Here is a 24533-nt window from a genome sequence, read left to right as displayed (position 1 = left end):
AAAATGCCACAGATGTCGCAAGATTTGAGGGAGTGTGCAATTGGCATGCTGACAGCAGGAATGTCAACCAGAGCTGTTGCTCGTGTATTGAATGTTCATTTCTCTACCATAAGCCGTCTCCAAAGGCATTTCAGAGAATTTGGCCGTACATCCAACCAGCCTCACAACCGCAGACCACATGTAACCACACCAGCCCAGGACCTCCACATCCAGCATGTTCACCTCCAAGATCATCTGAGACCAGCCACTCGGACAGCTGCTGAAACAATCGGTTTGCATAACCAAAGACTTTCTGCACAAACTGTCAGAAACCGTCTCAGGGAAGCTCATCTGCATGCTCGTCGTCCTCATCGGGGCCTCGACCTGACTCCAGTTCGTCGTCATAACCGACTTGAGTGGGCAAATGCTCACATTCGCTGGCATTTGGCATATTGGAGAGGTGTTCTCTTCACGGATGAATCCCGGTTCTCACTGTTCAGGGCAGATGGCAGACAGCGTGTGTGGCGTTGTGTGGGTGAGCGGTTTTCTGATGTTAATGTTGTGGATCGAGTGGCCCATGGTGGCGGTGGGGTTATGGTATGGGCAGGCATCTGTTATGGACGAAGAACACAGGTGCATTTTATTGATGGCATTTTGAATGCACAGAGATACCGTGACAAGATCCTGAGGCCCATTGTTGTGCCATACATCCAAGAACATCACCTCATGTTGCAGCAGGATAATGCACGGCCCCATGTTGCAAGGATCTGTACACAATTCTTGGAAGAAAATGTTCCAGTTCTTGCATGGCCGGCATACTCACTGGACATGTCACCCATTGAGCATGTTTGGGATGCTCTGGACCAGCGTATACGACAGCGTGTACCAGTTCCTGCCAATATCCAGTAACTTCACACAGCCATTGAAGAGGAGTGGACCAACATTCCACAGGCCACAATTGACAACCTGATCAACTCTATGCGAAGGAGATGTGTTGCACTGCATGAGGCAAATGGTGGTCACACCAGATACTGACTGGTATCCCCCCCAATAAAACAAAACTGCACCTTTCAGAGTGGCCTTTCATTGTGGACAGTCTAAGGCACACCTGTGCACTAATCATGGTGTCTAATCAGCATCTTGATATGGCACACCTGTGAAGTGGGATGGATTATCTCAGCAAAGGAGAAGTGCTCACTATCACAGATTTGGACTGGTTTGTGAACAATATTTGAGGGAAATGGTGATATTGTGTATGTGGAAAAAGTTTTAGATCTTTGAGTTCATCTCATTCAAAATGGGAGCAAAACCAAAAGTGTTGCGTTTATATTTTTGTTGAGTGTACATACAGGTGCTGATCATATAATTAGAATATCATGAAAAAGTTGATTTATTTCAGTAATTCTATTCAAAAAGTGAAACTTGTATAATGTATACATTCATTCCACACAGACTGATATATTTCAAGTCTTTATTTATTTTTTATTAATAATTAATTAATTACAAATCGATCAATTAATTATTAACCAAGCAATATTATTATTAACATTAATTAATTACTAATGAATTAATTATTAACACTATTAATTATTAATATAAATTCCGAATTAATTAAATAAATTAATATGACATGACTGCAATGCGTCAAAGAAATCTGCGACCACTTCTATTTCTTTGCATTTACGCACAAAGGTGAGAAAATAAAAAGAGCAAACAGGCTACTGAAACAAGTTGTGTTTCGGTTGCCATGTTAAACAGTGAAGACGGCAGTTTGACACGGGCAGTTTTTTTTCTCCTAAGGCAGGGGGCTGTCTCAACTCATAGGGCTAGAGGCATACCCCTTCACCTTACCCCTTGTTTAAAACGGGTAGGCGTAGAGGTAGGGGTAGGGCCAAGGGGAAGGGGAACAAAAGAGAATTGAGATTGGAGGTTAATGTTCAAACTGAGAGACTTTATTGTTTTTGTGCAAATATTTGCTCATTTTGAAATAGATGCCACAACACATTTAAAAAAAGTTGGGACGGGGCAACAAAAGACTGGGAAAGTTGAATGTTCAAAGAACACCTAATTGGAAACAGGTGAGTGTCATGACTGGATATAAAAGGAGCATCCCCAGAAGTCTCAGCCATTCACAAGCAAAGATGGGGTGAGGATCACCACTTTGTGAACAACTGTGTGAAAAAATAATCCAACAGTTTAAGAACAATGTTTCTCACCATTCAATTGCAAGGAATTTAGGGATTCCAAGATTTACAGTCCATAATATAATCAGAAGATTCAGAGAATCTGGAAAACTTTCTACATGTAAGCAGCAAGGCCAAAAAACAGCACTGAATGCCCGTGACCTTCGATCCCTCAGGCAGCACTGCATTAAAAACCAACATCATTGTGGATCTTACCGAGTGGGCTCAGGAACGTCGTGGACTCATGGACGTCGTGTCCTTCAGACAAAAGACCATCCAGATTGTTACCAGCACAAAGTTCAAAAGCCAGCATCTGTGATGGTATGGGGGTGTGTTAGTGCCCATGGCATGGGCAACTTACACATCTGTGAGGGCACCATCAATGTTGAAAGGTACATCCAGGTTTTGGAGCAAAACATGCTGCCATCCAAGCAATGTCTTTTTCAGGGACGTCTCGCTTATTTCAGCAAGATGCCAAAAATGCCAAGCCACATTCTGCACGTGTTACAACAGCGTGGCTTTATAGTAAAAGAGAATATCTTGTCTTTGTGGTGTATTCAATTGAATATAGGTTGAAGAGGATTTGCAAATCATTGTATTCTGTTTTTATTTACATTTTACACAACGTCCCAACTTCATTGGAATCGGGGTTGTAGTTATTATAAAACAGGGATGTGATTAAGAGCACATGATCACAGAGCAGTCAGACTTTTGTTGGTCTGGTTAATGAGTATTAGATACCCATAATGTATCTATCATACAACAATAATATTAATGACAATATTGGGCAGCATGGTGGCTTCGTGGTTAGCACTACTGCTTCCCACCTGGTTGTTTCTGTGTGGACTTTGCATGGCATGCAGGTTGGGAGAACTGGTGACTCTAAATTGACCATAGGTGTGAATGTGATTGTTGGTCTGTACGTGTCGACCCTGTGATGGACTGTCCAGGGTGAATCCTGCCTCTCACCCAGTGACCACTGGGACCACCCCAACCACCCCCCATTCAATAGGATAATACAGTAGATCCAGAAACTATTCCCAGCACTTCACTTGTTCCACATTTTGTTATGTTACAGCCTTATCACAAAATGGAGTAAATAATTTTTTTCCCCTCAACTTTCTACACACAACACCCCATAAATTTATTACAAATAAAACCTAAGAAACCACATGTACATAAGTATTCACACCCTTTGCTTAATACTTTGTTGATGCACCTTTGACAGCAATTACAGCCTCAAGTCTTTTTGAATATGATGCCACAAGCTTGGTGCACTTATCTTTGGGCAGTGTTGTCCATTCCTCTTTGCAGCACCTCTCAAGCTCCATCAGGTTGGATGGGGAGCGTCGGTGCTCAGCCATTTTCAGATCTCTCCAGAGATGTTCAATTGGATTCAGTCTGGGCTCTGGCTGAGCCACTCAAGGACATTCACAGAGTTGTCCTGAAACCACTCCTTTGATATCTTGGCTGTGTGCTTAGGGTCATTGTCCTGCTGAAAGATGAACCTTCACCCCAGTCTGAGGTCAAGAGCGCTCTGGAGCAGGTTTTCATCCATTGCTGCATTTATCTTTCCCTCAATCCTGACTAGTCTCCCAATTCCTGCTGCTGAAAAACATCCCCACAGCATGATGCTGCCACCACCATGCTTCACTGTAGGGATGGTGCCTGGTTTCCTCCAACTATGACACCTGGCATTCACACCAAAGAGTTCAATCATTGTCTCATCAGACCAAAGAATTTTGTTTCTCATGGTCTGAGAGTCCTTCAGATGCCTTTTGACAAACTCCAGGTGGGCTGCCATGTGCATTTTACTAAGGAGTAGCTTCTGTCTGGCCACTCGACCATACAGGCCTGATTGGTGGATTGCTGCAGAGATGGTTGTCCTTCTGGAAGATTCTTCTCTCTCCACAGAGGAATGCTGGAGCTCTAACAGAGTGACAATCGGGTTCTTGGTCTGACTAAGGCCCTTCTCCCCCGACTGCTCACTTTAGATGGGCAGCCGTCTCTAGGAAGTGTCTTGGTGGATCTGAACTTCTTCCATTTACAGATGATGGAGGCCACTGTGCTCATTTGGACCTTCAAAGCAGCAGAAATGATTCTGTACCCTTCCCCATATTTGTGCCTCAAGACAATCCTGTCTTGAGGCAATCCTGCATTAATGGTTTAAATCACCTGCCTCTGGGTGGCACTGTAGGTTCTCAGATCAGAGGTTTCCAAAATAAATGCAGAATTCCACTTAATGTTGTGCAATATGTGGACTTTTTTTGTGGGACAATTATTTTACCCACAAACCAAAACATATGATGTTACATCATTGAATATTGGCATTTCCAAAAGATTCCACGAACACTGATTAGAAGAACCAGTGACACCAACAAAATAAAGAACAGCCACTTACCAACACAACATGGCAGCAAGAAACATGGAAAAATCAAAGTGACATTCTTCCTGAAGGGAAGGGTCTGGTCAGCAGATCCTTTCCATTTAAAGGGACAGGCAACTTGAAATGGTTAAAGAGGTTGGGAATAGCAAGCAGGAAGTAAGTTGTAGTTCCTGGAAGCAAAATGCATAGCTTGGTACTCAGAATCGTGTCCCTTTAACGGTTTCTGTTCCAGATCAGTCTCAACCGCATTCAGTTTTGAATAATTGTGTCATGACTAACCTACAGAAGAGGTTGAAGACATGGCATGAATAAAGCGTATGCCTGTCTATGATGCATGCTAACCTGTAAGTGGCGTCTTTGAATCTCTTCCACCATGACGGCCAGACACTTGGTGAAGTCGGTCCGGTCCTGGTCAGCTGTTTCTATCAGCGTGCACCCCTACACACACAAAAAGCACAATCAGAAAGACGCACGTAGAACTGAAACGCTGGCAGGGGTAAGGAATAGAAGGCCGGCGACGGGGCGAGGTGTAAATCAGTGTGTTAGTCTTGTCGAGCTGTCTGCAGGCTGTGGCGCTGAATAATGTAGAGGTTCCAGTCCGTGGCCTTAAACTGCAGCATCCAGGTAAACAACTGCACTCTTACTCTACCTTTCTTACAGCTTTTTTCCTCTCTACAGTGTCACTTTGATTCTAAAACACACCATCCTCCAGACCACGCTCTCACACACACACACACACACACACACACACACACACACACACACACACACACACACACACACACACACACACACACACACACACACAAATGGTGTCAGTTCACACAAACTCATTTGTTGTGCTCCGTTTGATCGCATCCATCCTCGCAACCCTCATCCCTCCATTACTGCCTTCCCTTGTCTCTCCCTCCGTCTCCCTTGTGGATGCTTTCTTCTTCTCGTCCTTCCATTTATGCAGAATTATTCACAGTTTCTGATAAATCTCTGAAGGAACTCCTCAAAGTTTCGCACTGTTCTGCTCCTGAGGTATTATTATAACACTCTCAGAGTTAAAACCACATGGCTCCTGTTCTGAGGAAACCTGTGTGATACTTACAGAAAAAAGGCGAGTGTTACAGACAGCCACAAAGAGAGAGAAAAGGGTGACACAAAGAGAATATCACAGTGTGCTTCATGTGTAGGCTCCCGTGCCCCTGATGCTGTGTTCATTATATATTGAACCAAGCTGAATTGTGGTTTGACATTTTGTTTGATAGGAGCGAAAAAGAAGGCCGCTTCATGGAAGGATTTATGCATTTTTTTTACTCACAAGTCCAGATTAATTAGCATTTATATCCTTTTTTAAAAACGCACAACGTAAAAAAAAAGAAATCACTTCGCACATCCCTTGATGACAGGTGTGTAAGCGAAGGCACAAAAAAAAAATGAATATATAATTTAGAAATTCTGATTGTCATCATTCATATGTTTATGCAATGAAAACAATGCAGAAAGAAAGCATCTTTTATCAGAAAATAATAATAAATCTGAGCTATGTGCAGGACATTTTTAGCTTTTGGCTAAATATATAAAGAGGAACTCCAGAAAGATTTTGGATTATTGGTCAAACAAAAATTTTTACGGTGTTTGGCCCTGTTTTGGTACAAAACAGTCTCATGGGGACACATGGTAATACCCCGATTCCACAGAGTGCTGTTCCTTCCCGTTTCATCCTGAATAGCAAATCCGGGCACATTTTGAAACATCACAGTAACTCATTGATCCACTGCTTGTCAATCTTGAAAAAAGTTGGTATTTGCAGTAGTTACGACCATCATCTGCATCAGTTTTGAAATCGGGGTGACATTTTCGAGTTGTTCAAAAATTTCATCCCGATTCTCCAAATCGGTGTCATTACGTGGTCACGTCTGGGTTCTTGTAGTCTTAACAGCTTCAATCATGTTCAAACATCTTTAAACGGGGTACTAATAGTGAGTACAGCTTGATATTTGTTTGATTGTGCTCCATCAGGGTAACAATTTGAAGCAAAAGCAGCATTTTCAACTGGCTGCCAAGTGTGTGCTTTATAAGCCAGCCAGTTGCCAGGTCTGCACTTTATAACGCAGTCTGATAGGAGGTATGCCATTTCATCCCATTTTTACACTTTTTCTGGATCGTGGGGATTATAATAGAATGGTGTCCGGTGGAAGAGGGGTGCAAGTTGCCCATAAGGGCAGGAACACAACTGTAATTTGATTTTTGGCTGACAGCCAATCTTATTTTTGCCAAAAGTTAACTTCTCAAATGAATAAACAGTTGAGACCTTACTGCACATTTGAGCAGCTTTTGTCGCCATCTAACAAGCAAAGTGAGCATTTCAGGGCTTCTGGTAGATTTCCTACTTGAAACCCAAAATTCAGTTTAAAAAAGAAAATCAAATCAATTTTATTTATATAGCGCCAAATCACAACAAACAGTCGCCCCAAGGCGCTTTATATTGTAAGGCAAAAGCCACACAATAACTACAGAAAAACCCCAACGGTCAAAACGACCCCCTATGAGCAAGCACTTGGCGACAGTGGGAAGGAAAACTCCCTTTTAACAGGAAGAAACCTCCAACAGAACCAGGCTCAGGGAGGGGCAGTCTTCTGCTGGGACTGGTTGGGGCTGAGGGGAGAGAATCAGGAAAAAGACATGCTGTGGAAGAGAGCAGAGATCAATCATCAGTGATTAAAAGCAGAGTGGTGCATGCAGAGCAAAAAGAGGTGAATAAAAAGAAACACTGGGTGCATCATGGGAAACCCCCCAGCAGTCTAAGTCTACAGCAGCATAACTAAGGGATGGTTCAGGGTCACCTGATCCAACCCTAACTATAAGCTTTTTCAAAAAGGAAAGTTTTAAGCTTAATGTTAAAAGTAGAGGGGGTGTCTGTCTCCCTAATCCAAATTGGGAGCTGGTTCCACAGGAGAGGAGCCTGAAAGCTGAAGGCTCTGCCTCCCATTCTACTCTTACAAACCCTAGGAACTACAAGTAAAACTGCAGTCTGAGAGCGAAGCGCTCTATTGGGGTGATATGGTACTATGAGGTCCCTAAGATAAGATGGGACCTGATTATTCAAAACCTTATAAGTAAGAAGAAGAATTTTAAATTCTATTCTGGAATTAACAGGGAGCCAATAAAGAGAAGCCAATATGGGTGAAATATGCTCTCTCCTTCTAGTCCCTGTCAGTACTCTAGCTGCAGCATTTTGAATTAACTGAAGGTTTTTCATGGAACTTTTAGGACAACCTGATAATAATGAATTACAATAGTCCAGCCTAGAAGAAATACAACCCCTGGCAAAAATTATGGAATCACCGACCTCGGAGGATGTTCATTCAGTTGTTTAATTTTGTAGAAAAAAAGCAGATCACAGACATGACACAAAACTAAAGTCATTTCAAATGGCAACATTCTGGCTTTAAGAAACACTATAAGAAATCAGGAAAAAAAAAATTGTGGCAGTCAGTAACGGTTACTTTTTTAGACCAAGCAGAGGGAAAAAAATATGGAATCACTCAATTCTGAGGAAAAAATTATGGAATCATGAAAAACAAAAGAACGCTCCAAAACATCACTAGTATTTTGTTGCACCACCTCTGGCTTTTATAACAGCTTGCAGTCTCTGAGGCATGGACTTAATGAGTGACAAACAATACTCTTCATCAATCTGGCTCCAACTTTCTCTGATTGCTGTTACCAGATCAGCTTTGCAGGTTGGAGCCTTGTCATGGACCATTTTCTTCAACTTCCACCAAAGATTTTCAATTGGATTAAGATCCGGAGTATTTGCAGGCCATGACATTGACCCTATGTGTCTTTTTGCAAGGAATGTTTTCACAGTTTTTGCTCTATGGCAAGATGCATTATCATCTTGAAAAATGATTTCATCATCCCCAAACATCCTTTCAATTGATGGGATAAGAAAAGTGTCCAAAATATCAACATAAACTTGTGCATTTATTGATGATGTAATGACAGCCATCTCCCCAGTGCCTTTACCTGACATGCAGCCCCATATCATCAATGACTGTGGAAATTTACATGATCTGTTCAGGCAGTCATCTTTATAAATCTCATTGGAATGGCACCAAACAAAAGTTCCAGCATCATCACCTTGCCCAATGCAGATTCGAGATTCATCACTGAATATGACTTTCATCCAGTCATCCACAGTCCACGATTGCTTTTCCTTAGCCCATTGTAACCTTGTTTTTTTCTGTTTAGGTGTTAATGATGGCTTTCGTTTAGCTTTTCTGTATGTAAATCCCATTTCCTTTAGGCGGTTTCTTACAGTTCGGTCACAGACGACTCCAGTTTCCTCCCATTCGTTCCTCATTTGTTTTGTTGTGCATTTTCAATTTTTGAGACATATTGCTTTAAGTTTTCTGTCTTGACGCTTTGATGTCTTGCTTGGTCTATGTTTGCCTTTAACAACCTTCCCATGTTGTTTGTATTTGGTCCAGAGTTTAGACACAGCTGACTGTGAACAACCAACATCTTTTGCAACATTGCGTGATGATTTACCCTCTTTTAAGAGTTTGATAATCCTCTCCTTTGTTTCAATTGACATCTCTCGTGTTGGAGCCATGATTCATGTCAGTCCACTTGGTACAACAGCTCTCCAAGTTGTGATCAATCCTTTTTAGATGCAGACTAAAGACCAGATCTGATTTGATGCAGGTGTTAGTTTTGGGGATGAAAATGTACAGGGTGATTCCATAATTTATTCCTCAGAATTGAGTGAGTCCATATTTTTTTCCCTCTGCTTGGTCTAAAAAAGTAACCGTTACTGACTGCCACATTTTTTTTTTCCTGATTTCTTATAGTGTTTCTTAAAGCCAGAAAGTTGCCATTTGAAATGACTTTAGTTTTGTGTCATGTCTGTGATCTGCTTTTTTTCTACAAAATTAAACAACTGAATGAACATCCTCCGAGGCCGGTGATTCCATAATTATTGCCAGGGGTTGTAAATGCATGAATTAGCTTTTCAGCATCACTCTGAAACAAGACCTTTCTAATTTTAGAGATAATGCGCAAATGCAAAAAAGCAGTCCTACATATTTGCTTAATATGCGCATTGAAGGACATATCCTGATCAAAAATGACTCCAAGATTTCTCACAGTATTACTGGAGGTCAGGGTAATGCCATACAGAGTAAGGATCTGGTTAGACACCATGTTTCTAAGATTTATGGGGCCAAGTACAATAACTTCAGTTTTATCTGAATTTAAAAGCAGGAAATTAGAGGTCATCCATGTCTTTATGTCTGAAAGACATTCCTGCAGTTTAACTAATGGGTGTGTGTCCTCTGGCTTCATGGATAGATAAAGCTGGGTATCATCTGCGTAACAATGAAAATTTAAGCAATGCTTTCTAATAATACTGCCTAAGGGAAGCATGTATAAAGTGAATAAAATCGGTCCTAGCACAGAACCTTGTGGAACTCCATAATTAACCTTAGTCTGTGAAGAAGATTCCCCATTTACATGAACAAATTGTAATCTATTAGATAAATATGATTCAATCCACTGCAGCGCAGTGCCTTTAATACCTATGGCATGCTCTAATCTCTGTAATATAATTTTATGGTCAACAGTATCAAAAGCAGCACTGAGGTCTAACAGGACGAGCATAGAGATGAGTCCACTGTCTGAGGCCATAAGAAGATCATTTGTAACCTTCACTAATGCTGTTTCTGTACTATGATGAATTCTGAAACCTGACTGAAACTCTTCAAATAGACCATTCCTCTGCAGATGATCAGTTAGCTGTTTTACAACTACCCTTTCAAGAATTTTTGAGAGAAAAAGAAGGTTGGAGATTGGCCTATAATTAGCTAAGATAGCTGAGTCAAGTGATGGCTTTTTAAGTAATGGTTTAATTACTGCCACCTTAAAAACATGTGGTACATAACTAATAAAGATAGATTGATCATATTTAAGATCGAAGCATTAATTAACGGTAGGGCTTCCTTGAGCAGCCTGGTAGGAATGGGGTCTAATAGACATGTTGATGGTTTGGAGGAAGTGACTAATGAAAGTAACTCAGACAGAACAATCGGAGAGAAAGAGTCTAACCAAAAACCAGCATTACTGAAAGAAGTCGAACATAAAGATATGTCTTTGGGATGGTTATGAGTAATTTTTTCTCTAATAGTTAAAATTTTATTTGCAAAGAAAGTCATGAAGTCATTACTAGTTAAAATTAAAGGAATACTCGGCTCAAGAGAGCTCTGACTGTTTCTCAGCCTGGCTACAGTGCTGAAAAGAAACTTGGGGTTGTTCTTATTTTCTTCAATTAGTGATGAATAGTAAGATGTCCTAGCTTAACGGAGGGCTTTTTTTTATAGAGCAACAGACTTTTTCCAGGCTAAATGAAGATCTTCTAAATTAGTGAGACGCCATTTCCTCTCCAGCTTACGGGTTATCTGCTTTAAGCTGCGAGTTTGTGGGTTATACCATGGAGTCAGGCACTTCTGATTTAAGGCTCTCTTTTTCAGAGGAGCTACAGCATCCAAAGTTGTGCTCAATGAGGATGTAAAGCTACTGACAAGATAATCTATCTCACTCACAGAGTTTAGGTAGCTACTCTGCATCGTGTTGGTATATGGCATTGAAGAACATAACAAAGAAGGAATCATATCCTTAAACCTAGTTACAGCGCTTTCAGAAAGACTTCTACTGTAATGAAACTTATTCCCCACTGCTGGGTAGTCCATTAAAGTAAATGTAAATGTTATTAAGAAATGATCAGACAAAAAGGGGTTTTCAGGGAATACTGTTAAGTCTTCAATTTCTATGCCATATGTCAGAACAAGATCTAAAGTGTGGCTAAGGTGGTGGGTGGGCTCATTTACATTTTGAGCGAAGCCAACTGAGTCTAATAATAGATTAAATGCAGTGTTGAGCAGTGTTGCCACAGTTACTTTGAAAAAGTAATCCAATTACTGATTACTCCTTGAAAAAGTAACTTAGTTACTTTACTGATTACTCAGTTGTAAAAGTAACTAAGTTAGATTACTAGTTACTTTTTTAGTTACTTTCCCCAGCTGCCGACAACAACCCTCTGCCACGTCAACATGACAATGATACCTGTTTTGCCAAAACTCATTTTATAGTCACCCTTTCTTGACTTCAATGAAAACAAATACTTGTTTTATAAAAAGTAAAATAAAGACCTCTTTCTTGACCTCATATTTAACTGTTGACAGCCTGTAACAGTAAAACTTGCAATTTCAAACCTACATTGTTTATAAATGTAACTATTAAATTCTAACATTTTTCTAACATTTAAATTCTCTAAACATTTTACTTGTCGAAACTATTATTATTTTAAGCAGTATTAGTAGTTGTAGTACAAAACGGCTTCAAAACTGGACCTTTAATCTAGGGGTGTTGTGGGGGAGGGGGGCACATCCTTGCCCCACGCCCCCATTCCATCTGGATTCGCCCCTGCTTTGGCGTTTGAGCACAAAGAATGGATAACATTTATTTATGCAGAAAACAGGACCAGATTTACAGGTAAGAAAATTTTATTGCGTTTTCACATCATGTGGTCCTCAGAAAGAGAGTTTAGGTGCATTTGAGTGGAAAACAGTGTTAGTTGTTGACGCGTCGCGGAGGATCAGCTGTTTTTAACGAGACGATACAGAGCGGCTCAGCTCAGAATTCTAAATAAAGGAGGGAAAAAAGTATAAAAATGTCTTTGTAAAGCTCAGTGCAGGTGTGCTGATCACCGCGCTTTAAGAGGTGAGGACGAGTCGAGCAGCTGCAAAAAAACGCGGATGAAAAGCTCACAGCTCGCTGAAAGTGGGCAGTTCAGTCGAACCCCGACCTCCTGCCCACAGACCAAGTTTAATGCTGCTATCGACCCACAATGAAAAATAATAGTAACGCACAGTGACATGGAGAAGTAACTTTAATCTGATTACTGATTTGGAAAGATTAACGCGTTAGATTACTCGTTACTAAAAAAAGTGGTCAGATTAGAGTAACGCGTTACTAAGTAACGCGTTACCGGCATCACTGGTGTTGAGGCTGTCATTCTCAGCATCTATGTGGATGTTAAAATCACCCACTATAATTATCTTATCTAAGCTAAGCACTAAGTCAGACAAAAGGTCAGAAAAATCACAAAGAAACTCACAGCAACGACCAGGTGGATGATAGATAATAACAAATAAAACTGGTTTTTGAGACTTCCAATTTGGATGGACAAGACTAAGAGTCAAGCTTTCAAATGAATTAAAGCTCTGTCTGGGTCTTTGATTAATTAATAAGCTGGAGTGGAAGATTGCTGCTACTCCTCCTCCTCGACATGTGCTTCAAGCATTTTGACAGTTAGTGTGACTCGGGGGTGTTGACTCATTTAAACTAACATATTCATCCTGCTGTAACCAGGTTTCTGTAAGGCAGAATAAATCAATATGTTGATCAATTATTATATCATTTACTAACAAGGACTTAGAAGAGAGAGACCTAATGTTTAATACACCACATTTAACTGTTTTAGTCTGTGGTGCAGTTGAAGGTGCTATATTATTTTTTCTTTTTGAATTTTTATGCTTAAATAGATTTTTGCTGGTTACTGGTGGTCTGGGAGCAGGCACCGTCTCTACGGGGATGGGGTATTGGGGGGATGGCAGGGAGAGAGAAGTTGCAGAGAGGTGTGTAAGACTACAACTCTGCTTCCTGGTCCCAACCCTGGATAGTCACGGTTTGGAGGGTTTAATAAAATTGGACAGATTTCTAGAGATGAGAACTGCTCCATCCAAAGTGGGATGGATGCCGTCTCTCCTAACAAGACCAAGTTTTCCCAGAAGCTTTGCCAATTATCTATGAAGCCCACCTCATTTTTTGGACACCACTCAGACAGCCAGCAATTCAAGGAGAACATGCGGCTAAACATGTCACTCCCGGTCCGATTGGGGAGGGGCCCAGAGAAAACTACAGAGTCCGACATTGTTTTTGCAAATTTACACACCGATTCAATATTAATTTTAGTGACCTCCGATTGGCGTAACCGGGTGTCATTACTGCCGATGTGAATTACAATCTTACCAAATTTACGCTTAGCATTAGCCAGCAGTTTCAAAGTTCCTTCAATGTCGCCTGCTCTGGCCCCTGGAAGACATTTGACTATTGTTGCTGGTGTCGCTAACTTCACATTTCTCAAAACAGAGTCGCCAATAACCAGAGTTTGATCCTCAGCGGGTGTGTCACCGAGTGGGGAAAAATGGTTAGAGATGTGAACGGGTTGGTGGTGTACAGGGGGTTTCTGTTTAGAACCATGTTTCTTCCTCACAGTCACCCAGCCGACCTGCTTTCCCGGCTGCTCGGGATCTGCTGGGGGACAGCTAACGGTGGCTAAGCTACCTTGGTCCGCACCAACTACAGGGGCCTGGCTAACTGTAGGATTTTCCAAGGTGCGGAGCCGAGTCTCCACTTCGCCCAGCCTGGCCTCCAAAGCTACGAACAAGCTACACTTATTACAAGTACCGTTACTGCTAAAGGAGGCCGAGGAATAACTAAACATTTCACACCCAGCGCAGAAAAGTGCGGGAGAGACAGGAGAAGCTGCCATGCTAAACCGGCTAAGAGCTAATAGCTGCACTAAGCTAGCGGATTCCTAAAAACACACAAAGTGAAGAATGTGAAAATAATTTAGAGGTGATTCAGCAGAGAGGGTGCTTTAGTTAAGGCATGTGAAGATTACACTGTGAAATAAATCGTTATCTAGTTATCTAGATCAATCTAACTACGCATATTAAACAGCTAACAGATACAGCAAAACACTGCTGTGCTCCGGAACAGGAAGTGATACAATACCGCAGTGAGAGAAAAAAGCATGTATAAATTTCAGACTTTTTTTTTTTTTTTTTTTTTTGGCAGGGAGGCGGCACTTTGACCCAGTATTAAATAATAAAAAATAAATGCATTTTTAGAGTTTTACGGTTCTCGAGTTTCAGGACACGGAATGTTTTGCCATATGGACGGACGGAGGGGCGGACGGACAGAAGGATGGACGGACAGTAGTTTCTCTTGACAAGCACAACCTACAGTTGTGAAAAACGATAAGTCTTCAACTTCACATGGGACAGCTCATAGATTTTTCACATATGAATCTGTGGCCGTTGCCGTATCTAAACTAAACCTGATCCCACCAAACAATCAACAGCATGAACTGCTCATTCACTGTTGAATGACAGTGAAGGACTTTAAAATTTAAAGCCCTCTCAGAAATAAGGACATAATATTTTTAGATTTTAATTCAGGCTGTGGCTTTAAAAAATATAATATGGTTGGACTTATTTTGGTCTGAAAAACTCAAGCTTTTCATGTATTGCATTTTGTTGAGAAACAGTGATATAAAATATTGCAAACTGGACTTGGAGTGGGCTAGGACTATTCCAGGGTTGTTTCAGTTTTTAAAGGTAACTCTCAGAGGAGTGCATCTTTCCTTTATAAAACAATAAAACACATATCAAGTCACATGGGCTATAATGCAATTCGGGAAGGGTACTTTTTATGATGGAACAATTTCTTGCGATTCGATTCTGTGTGACATGATGTGATCAGACACCTTTTTTGTTTAATGCTGTCATTCATTTTCATCATAAATTAAAATAAGCCAAACAAGTGGCATCGCTTACTTTTAAATACATACAGTATTTCGTGAAAAAGCAAGGGCGTTTTTCAGGTTTTTTTGTTATTGTGCTGCAGCCATTGTTTACCACTAGGTGAAGCTCCACATACAGTAGCCGAAAGTGCAGCACAGAAAAAGTCCAGAAAACAAAGCTAGCTGCTGTTAGTATAGCACAAATAGCAACCACCAACCAGTTCATTGTACACTGAGATAGATTCAGAGGCCATGCACTGTGTTGCTGTATCTATTACTTTAAAATCAATTATCGATTTATATTAGTTAACTGTTAAACTCCTAGTAACTCCAGAATGTGTCAAAGTGTGATCTATTTTTCCATATTTTGGGGTTCAACTTTTCATTCAGGACAAACACTGATCATCCATACTGTAAAAACTGTATATTGTGTTGTTTTGGGGAGGTGATGCCCAAGTGGTTAAAGTGGTGGACTTGTGACCAGAGGATTCTTGGTTCAAAATCCCTGTCAGGTTGAAAAACCATCAAGGGCCCTTGGGCAAGATCTTTAATTCCCAAGTTGCTCCTGGTGTACAGTTGAGTGCCTTGCATGAAAGCACCTGGACATTGGTGTGTGTGTGTGAATGTGAGGCATCACTGTAAACCACTTTGACCATGAAGGTTTTTGCTAATTCAGTGGCGACAAGAAGCAGTTTTGTGTGAGATTTTTAGGTTACCCCACAGGTTTACATTCTACAGCTGTTTTGCTAATGATGGTGTTAGGGTTGTAATTCAATACTGGACTGAATATCATCATTTCTGATCCAAGTAAATAGTTGTACCCAACAACATCTAAAATAGAGGCAAGGCTGAAAAATCCCACAGGTCCCCTTGAAAAGTGTCGTATGAATGAAGGGTCTGTTAGGCCTAAGTGGAGGTCTGCACTCCACTGTCCCTGTAGCTTTGATTTTAATGTGACTGATCAAACAAGTCAAACTGGTTGGATATTTTCCAATTTAATTTTTGCTTCTGTAAAATCTGAGAGAGCAGCAGGTGGTTTTCTCACTATAACGAACTGAGCGTTAATGTCGGGCACCCAAGTCAAACTTCTGAAGACCTCTCTCGAAAAATGATGCTGTGCCTCAGAAATGTTAAATATAAAGTTTTGTGCATAGTTTTAAAATCAGCCATATTGATTTGATGTTTATGTGTGTGTGTATGTGTGTATGCACGCACTGGTTCAGTCTGAGTGTGCACTGGAGCTGTTCTTCCACTCACCTTGTCTGCATAAAAAGCTTTGACCTCGGCAGTAATGGAATCAAAATCCCCGCTGATATAGTCGGGCAGAAAACTGGATGAAAGGAAGACAGAGATGGTGAGTGACAGAGAGACGAGGTTAAGATTGCAGGAAAGACAGAGACAGAAAGTGAGAAAGAAGAGGGGGACATCGGGGTACGTGTCAGTTCTTTGATCTGTGCAGCGAGGGAAAAGAGTGACACCGCTGGGGGAAGACAAGCAGACGTGGAGACTGACAGGGTGATTCTCTGTGGCATTGATCTCAGCCTCATCACACACACAAACATACACAAACAGATGTGAAACCAAGGCGGGAAGAGCGAAACCATTAACTTTTCTAGTTCTTATTTTGGGTCTGTGCTTGAAATGCACGGCTATTTTTTAAACGCACCTCAAATGAGAAAAAAAGACATTTTTGTTAATGTTTAGCTAATCTAATGATCTCATTTCTCTAAGCAATTATGTGTCACATGGCCCCAAAAATTAGCTCTGATGGAACTTAGGGCAAGCAGGTTGGAATCCCCAAGAATATCGCTTTTTCACTCTAAAAGACAAACATAAAAATTGTTAACGTCACACTTTGCATTTTGTTAACTTCACATAAATGTTGCCACGCTAGACGCTACACAGGATTTTTATACCATAAATTGTGTAACTTAGTTATAGATGTTGAGCAAGTAGCTCAGTGGGTAAAGCCTCGGTCCCACCGAATAATAAGCCAAGAATAATGAGCCACGCATGGGTGTGTCAGCGATTATTTTAATCTATCACATATCCGTTACTAAGGTGCCTCCATAAGCCTCTATGTACCTCACACGTGCCACGTATCAGCCTCTAGTGAGCCACGACCGACCTGTCACTTGAGCCCCGTCCAGCCTCGAATGGCTCGTGTCGCCGCATATGATCCATGTCAAGCCACGCATGTAGTGCCATGTAACGCAACGTTGGTGCACGTTTATGCATGGGTTTGGTCCAAACCTCCAGCCCTCCCACACTTGGTCCCTTTAAAGTGTGGGTTTTCAATTCACAGCATCCATTCAAGATGTAGTCACATTTTTTAAACGCAGTCCAAAATAGACCAGTACAGCCGTGCGCCAGGCTGCTGTTCACCTGTGTTCCAGAGTCATTAAATGCACCAGACCAGCTAGAACCGAACCACAGGTTCCTGCACAGTCACCTCTGCACTTTCTCTCACTGGCTTTATTTCTTCCGTGGCTTACACAGTCATTTTGGCACTGTGATCCAACTTTTAACTTTGTGTTTGTCCGTTAATGTCTGCAAAATCGCTCCTTTGCGTGCTCTCGTTTTGCATTCCTGGACAGTCGCCTCTGCACTCCTTCTCGCTGGCTTCATTTCTTCCGGGGCTTAGCTAACTTTTATTCTTCCGCGGCCTTAAACACAGTCATTTTCACACCATGATCCAACTTTTAACTTTGTGTTTGTCTGTTACTGAGCTGGCATTTCGCGTAAATGCTCGTTTTGAGTGCCAGTCATTGTGTCAGTGCGCATACACAGTGGAGTTCCTCTGATCCATTATACACAAAACGCTCGACTGAACGGGTTTGACACAACTGACGTGAAACGTCGGATGGACACACATGGACCGGGGAAGACAAAGATGAACCGAGACAGGGTTGATAACTCTGGAGATCGGGAATGGACCAACAAACCTGGGATCCAATTTCCGGGGCACACCAAAAAGGGAAAGGTGACGAGTGGATAGCCATACCTTCTGGCCCACGACGTAAGATGGAGCCGTGGACCTTTTATGATCAGCGGACGCTTTATATGATGCCGTGGAATGCAGCAGAATTTTCCATGCCTGCTCCCAGGTTCGTTGGCAACGGAGGATCAGACTAAGCGCTGTAGGGACCGGGGAGTTAAGGTCGACAGAGGAGAAGAGTGCGGGCTGATGACTAAAGACCACGTGGAATGGAGAGTAACCGGTGGAAGTGGAGGGCAAACTGTTATGTGCGAGTTCTATCCAAGGGAGTTGATCGGACCAGGAAGTGGGATGATGCGACGCTAGCAACCGAAGCCCTTTCTCCAACTCCTGATTTAACCGCTCTGCCTGCCCTGTAGATGGTAGCCCGAGGTCAAACTGGATGTGACCCCGAGGAGACGGCAAAACTCCCTCCAAAAATGGGACACGAACTGCGGGCCCCGGTCTGACACAATATCCTGAGGCAACCCGTGTAACTTGAAGATGTGATTCAACATCACCACTGCATTTTCTTTAGCCGACAGAAGTTTGCTCACAGGTATAAAATGGACCATTTTAGATAAGCGGTCAACGACGGTCAAGACCACCGTATGCCCCTTGGAGGGTGGAAACCCGGTCACAAAAATCCATCGCGATGTGGGACCATGGGCGAACTGGAATAGGTAACGGCTGTATGGCGTCAGCGGGCAGTTGAATGGACGATTTGTGCATCGGACAAAATTGACAGGCAGCCACATATTCTGAGACATATTTGACTAGGCCAGGCCACCAAAACCTCTGCTGCACAATGAACAAGGTCTTCCTAATACCCGGGTGACAAAACATACAGGTTTCATGTCACCAGCGGATGGTTTCACCCCTGAGGGCCGAAAGAATGAAAAGCTTTCCCCGTGGACACCCAGCTGGAATGGGCACATCCCCCACAGCTGATTTGATACGAGACTCGATGTCCCAAGTAAGGGCGGCCACAAAAGAGGAGGGGGGTAAAACCTACTCCGGCTCTAACGACGCGTCAACAGGCTCCCCCTGATGAGATAGAGCGTCTGGTTTACCGTTCTTTGAGCCCAGGTGGTAGGACAAGGTGAAATTAAAACGACTGAAAAATACTGCCCAACGGGCCTGACGGGAGTTAAGACGTTTTGCGGTGTGGAGGTATTCAAGATTTTTATGGTCTGTGTAGACTATGAACGGGTATTGTGCCCCCTCGAGCCAGTGCCACCACTCCTCCAAAGCCACTTTTACCACTAACACTTCACGGTCACCGATGCCGTAATTCTGTTCTGTTGGGGACAGCTTCTTTGACAAAAAGGCACATGGATGCAGCCGGTTGTCAGAGGGATTCTGACAAGACCGCCCCCACACCCACACTGGAGGCATCGACTTCAACCACAAACTGCCGAGCGGGGTCAGGGAGGAGCAGCACGGGGGCCGCGGTAAAGCGATTCTTTAGGACTCTAAATGCCTCGTCACACTCCGGCGTCCAGAACAACGAGCGGCGGGTCAAGGTCGCGGCATGCAGGGGAGCTGCAATGGAACTAAAACCCCAGATGAACTTGCGGTAGTAGTTGGCGAAACCTAAAAATCGCTGAACCTCCTTGCGGGATGTGGGAACTGCCCACTCCTGAACCGCCGTCACTTTAGCAGGATCCATTTTAATTTCATGTGCGGAGATCACGAAACCAAGAAAATAAATTGTGGATCTGTGAAATTCACATTTTTCTGCCTTTACAAAAAGTTCGTTTTGTAATAAGGTCTGTAATACCAGACGAACATGGTGTGTGTGCGTGGCCAGATCATGGGAAAATATTAGAATGTCGTCTAAATAAACAAAGACAAATCTATTAAGAAAATCCCGTAGCATGTCTCTGACCAGATTCTGGAATACGGCAGGTGCATTCGTGAGTCCAAATGGCATTACAAGATATTCATAATGTCCCGAGGGGGTGTTAAAGGCCATCTTCCATTCGTCACCTTGTTTAATCATGACTAGGTGGTACGCGTTGCACAGATCAAGTTTGGTAAAGATCGTGGCCCCTTCTAATAACTCAAATGCAGAGGAGATTAGCGGGAGCGGGAAACGGTTCTTAATTGTTATGTCATTTAAGCCCCGGTAATCGATGCAGGGGCGGAGTGTCTTATCCTTCTTTTCAACAAAGAAAAAAACCGCCCATGCGGGGGATGAAGAAGGATGAATCAAACCCGCCACCAAGGACTCCTAAATATATTCATTCATAGCGTTACGCTCAGGAGCTGAAAGAGAAAAGAGTTTTCCGCATGGCGGAGATGCCCCGGGAAGGAGCTCGATAGCGCAATCATAGTCGCGATGTGGAGGTAATGATTTAGCTTTGGCTTTACTGAAAACGGCTGCCAGATCATGGTAACATTCAGGAACTCCAGTGAGGTCTGGACTGGACCCCTGAGAAGTGCAGATGGTGTTGTTCAGACATACATTATTACATGCCGGACTCCATGAAACGATTTCACACTTTACCCAATCAAAGTTGGGCCCATGACGTTGTAACCAGGGGTGCCCCAGAATGATTGGGTGAGTCATTTTATCTAGTACATGAAAACTAATGGATTCAGAGTGTATGTGAGAAACTATCATTTTAATCGACTGAGTGCGGTGTCCACGGCACGTACCACCAGTGGACGTGAGACCTTATACATCTTAAGGTGAAGGGACCTGGCGAGAGAGGATAAGATTAGATTAGCATCAGAACCAGAGTCAACAAAAGCCAATACGGTTATAGTGGAGTGGTCAGATTAATTAATTTGGCTGGAATAATATTCTGAGTTGAAACAGCTGAAATGTAATTAAGACTCACCCGCACTTCTGATCTTATCCGCATGGTGGCACCCCTGGCTTGACAATTAGAAATCAAGTGTCCTGACTGTCCACAGTAATAGCAGAGTCCGCCGTCATGGCGGCGCTGTAGCTCCACTGGGAAAAGATGTGTGCGTCCCAACTGCATGGGTTTCTCAGCACTGTGTGGTGGAGGGTCGAGCCGAGCGTGGGAGGAGGAGGGAGGCCGGTTAGGAGGCGTGTCGTCGTGTTGATCCGGATAGCGGCTTCCTCGTCGTGGGCAGTCCTGCAGACGATGGTCCGTGCGGATGTCCAGCGCTATCAGGCTATCCAAGTCATCTGGTAAATCAACCGCTACGAGCTGATCTTGAATGTCAGCGGACAGACCCTGGAAGAAGACGTCTCGAAGAGCCGCTGGGTTCCATTCACTTTTGGCTGCAAAAATGCAGAAGTCAATGGAGTAATCTGTGACCCGGCGGCTACCCTGCTTTAGCCTCATGAGTGAGTGCGCTGCCTCGCGCCCTGGAGCCGTGTGCTGGAATACTTGTTCGAGGGCGGTGGTGAACGTTGAGAGAGAAGCACAGGCTGGTGACTGATGACCCCACTCAGCAGTGGCCCAAACTGCAGCGCGACCAGTCAGGTGAGTAATCATATAAGCAATCGTGGCTCTATCGGTTGGAAACATTGCTGACATCAGTTCAAAGTGGAGTTCACACTGCGTAATGAAAGGTCTGACGTCTCCGGTCTCGCCTGAAAAGTGTTCAGGTTGCGATAGCTGGTTGCACACCACTGGCGCTGAAATAGATGCTGGTGAGGCGGCTGTCGGCGCTGGTGGAGGTGGACTGGAACCAGCAGTGGCCGCATCCAACGAAGCCTGAGGGCTGAGTTGTGTCAGTAACTGACTCATCTGCTCGGTGATGGAAGACATAAATGCGTCCTGGCGTTTAGCGAGTTCGCTAAACCCGGAGCTGAGTGCAGCAAGTTGGTCTTCCTGCTGTGTAAGCTGCTGACTGTGGTGACGTACTGCCAGCTGAAAGGGATCTGAGCCTGCTGCGTCCATTGTTGGCCAGATTGATCTGACAGGAAGTATGGTTTGGACACAAATGCAAGGCTCACTCAGGTAGCTCTGGTTGGAAGACTTTATTGAAGAAAATAGCAATGGTCGGTACACGAGAAGGCAGTCCAAAAAACACAGCAACAGTACCAAAAACATCAGGCTTAGACAAGGTCGGAATAAACAGGCTGGAGGTCGAGAACACAATGAGGCTGGCAGAACAAGGAATACAGAATCGAAGGCTGGAGTGAAGGCACAGGGCGCATCAATCTGGCGAGGAAACAGAGCAAAATGAGCAGTATATATACATCCAGGTGATTAGCAGCAGATAGACAGCAGGTGCGCGGGGAGGAGCCCAGAACGGGGGCATGGTCCAGAAAGCAGAGACACACCCACCACCAAGAGAGACACAGAAAAAGATCACACAAAGGAAAAGACAAACAGAACAGCAACCAAACAGATAAAGACAAAGCAAAGCAAAACAGAGCGACCTCACACCCTGACACAGAGGGCGGAAGCAAAATAGCCTGTCCGGTCCTCATAGCTGCCAGGTGCTCAGATAATGGGCTTTTAACAGCCTCGTCCTCACCACAAACATGCCTCTAAAATTCTTGTTTGTCCTCATAGTACCCTGCACACAAACTGCCCCACGCTGTTCTTGCTAAATTTTGAACTTCTTGAAATTAGCGCCACACTCAGATATGAGCCTCGTTAGCTGAATATTCTGCCTCTAAGAGCGTCTCAGAGCCATTATTCTCCCACGATTGTTAAATACCCCGTCTCATACAAAAAAAAGCAAGCTGCGTGGCTCATTATTCACTGTTCATTATTTGGTGGGACCAGGGCTTAAGGAGTTGAGCTACAAATATGATGACATTGGTTCTTTTCCCAGTTACACTGTCTGTGTCCACAGACAAGACACTTGATCTACAGTGCTTTGCAAAAGAATTGACACCTTTGGTCGTTTACACATTTTTTGTTCACACTCTTCACCTCAGACTTCAGGTTCTGGTCACAGTCCTGCCACCTGCAGACGTTTTCAGATGACTCTGCCATTGTGGGCTGCATTGGCAGTGACCAGGAGGCTGAGTACAGGAGTGTACAGGTTTGTAAAGTGGTGTGGACTCAACCACCGGCAGCTCAGCGTATCTAAGACAAAGAAGCTGGTGGTGGACTTCAGAAGATGAAAGACCAGTCTGAACCCGGTTACCATTAATGGAACTGAGGTAGACATTGTGGACTACTACAAGTACCCGGGTGTCCACATAGACAACAAACGAGACTGGACTGTAAATACAGATGCTGTGTATAAGAAAGGTCAGCGCTGACTGCACTTCCTCGAGAGGCTCAGATCTTTCAATGTCTGCAGAAATATGTTGCAGATGTTTTATCACTCAGTGATCTCCAGGTCACCTTATGCGCTGGAGTGTGCTGGTGCAGCAGGCTAAAGGCAGCTGACATGAACAGACTCAACAAGCTCATCAGGAGGACTGGCTCTGTCCTGGGGGTGGAAATGGCATCTGTGGTGGAGGTGTTGGTGAGGAGGATGTTGAGAAAACTGCTCACCATTCAGGATAATAGCTCCCACTCCATGCATGCCACACTGATGTCCTATCAGAGCAATTCAGCCAAAGACTGAGGCCACCGAGGTGCTCAACAGAACACCACAGGAGGTCCTTCCTACCTGTGGCAATCAGACTGTATAACTCCTCCCCTTCTGCAGAATGAATACATAATGATCAGAGTTTTTCAGTTACTCAGAGCTATGTGCAATACAATGCAAAAATGCAATGCAAAAAAAGCAATGTTTCCTTTGGGATTAATAAATTTCTTCTTATTCTTAATTTGTTTTTGCCATTTGAAACACAAAAGGGAATTCAGGCTTCTCTCCGTTAAAAAGAAATGAAAATTATGCTCCTTAAACTCAAATTGAATGCAAATCTCTACAACTTGATATAAAATAAATAAAAATATCAAAGCCAAGATGATGGGGTGCGCTTTGCTATAACACATGCAAAACATCAGTTTTCTTGCTAGTTTTCTGTAGACAAGTTAGGGGATAGATACATGTACATTTCCAAGTCACTGAAGCTGTCTTGAACTTTATTTACATCAATTATTAACAAATACAAACAGTATGGTACTCTATGCTAAATCTGTGTGGAGTAGGCAGTTCTCAAAAACTGAGTGACTGTGCAAAAAGGAGACTACTGAAGAACGCCACCAACAGCGCGAGGCAACTTCAAAGGGATTATAGGCTTCTGTGTCCGTGTGTGCCAAATTTCCATTTCACATGAAGGAGTAGTTTCAGTCTGAAGTTAGTTGGTTCAACAATGGAATAGTAGGCTACTGTGTGGTTAAAAACTATGCATGAGATCAATTTCTCTCTGCTCAAGACCTGCCCACTTTCAAATTGTCCATTCAAGTTGGGGCACAGTATACGCCTACTGATGACATATGTCCTTTCCCAAACCTTCATCTTTCTCCC

The 24533-nt window shown here is 43.1% G+C and overlaps 1 protein-coding gene across 1 annotated transcript in view; it reads right to left on the bottom strand.

Annotated features, from left to right (window-relative positions):
• tpk1 (thiamin pyrophosphokinase 1) overlaps positions 1–24533 on the bottom strand; it is a 213176-nt gene that overhangs the window by 117497 nt on the left and 71146 nt on the right. The window contains exons 3-4 of the mRNA XM_034182347.1: positions 16445–16517; positions 4891–4986 (exon numbers count right to left, since the gene is read on the bottom strand). Of these exons, the coding sequence (XP_034038238.1) occupies positions 4891–4986; positions 16445–16517 (169 nt within the window). The remainder of the gene's footprint in view (positions 1–4890; positions 4987–16444; positions 16518–24533) is intronic.

This window comes from Thalassophryne amazonica, chromosome 1 (assembly GCF_902500255.1).
Source record: "Thalassophryne amazonica chromosome 1, fThaAma1.1, whole genome shotgun sequence".
In the NCBI taxonomy this organism is placed as follows: domain Eukaryota; kingdom Metazoa; phylum Chordata; class Actinopteri; order Batrachoidiformes; family Batrachoididae; genus Thalassophryne; species Thalassophryne amazonica.
This window is presented reverse-complemented; position numbering and strand designations above follow the sequence as displayed.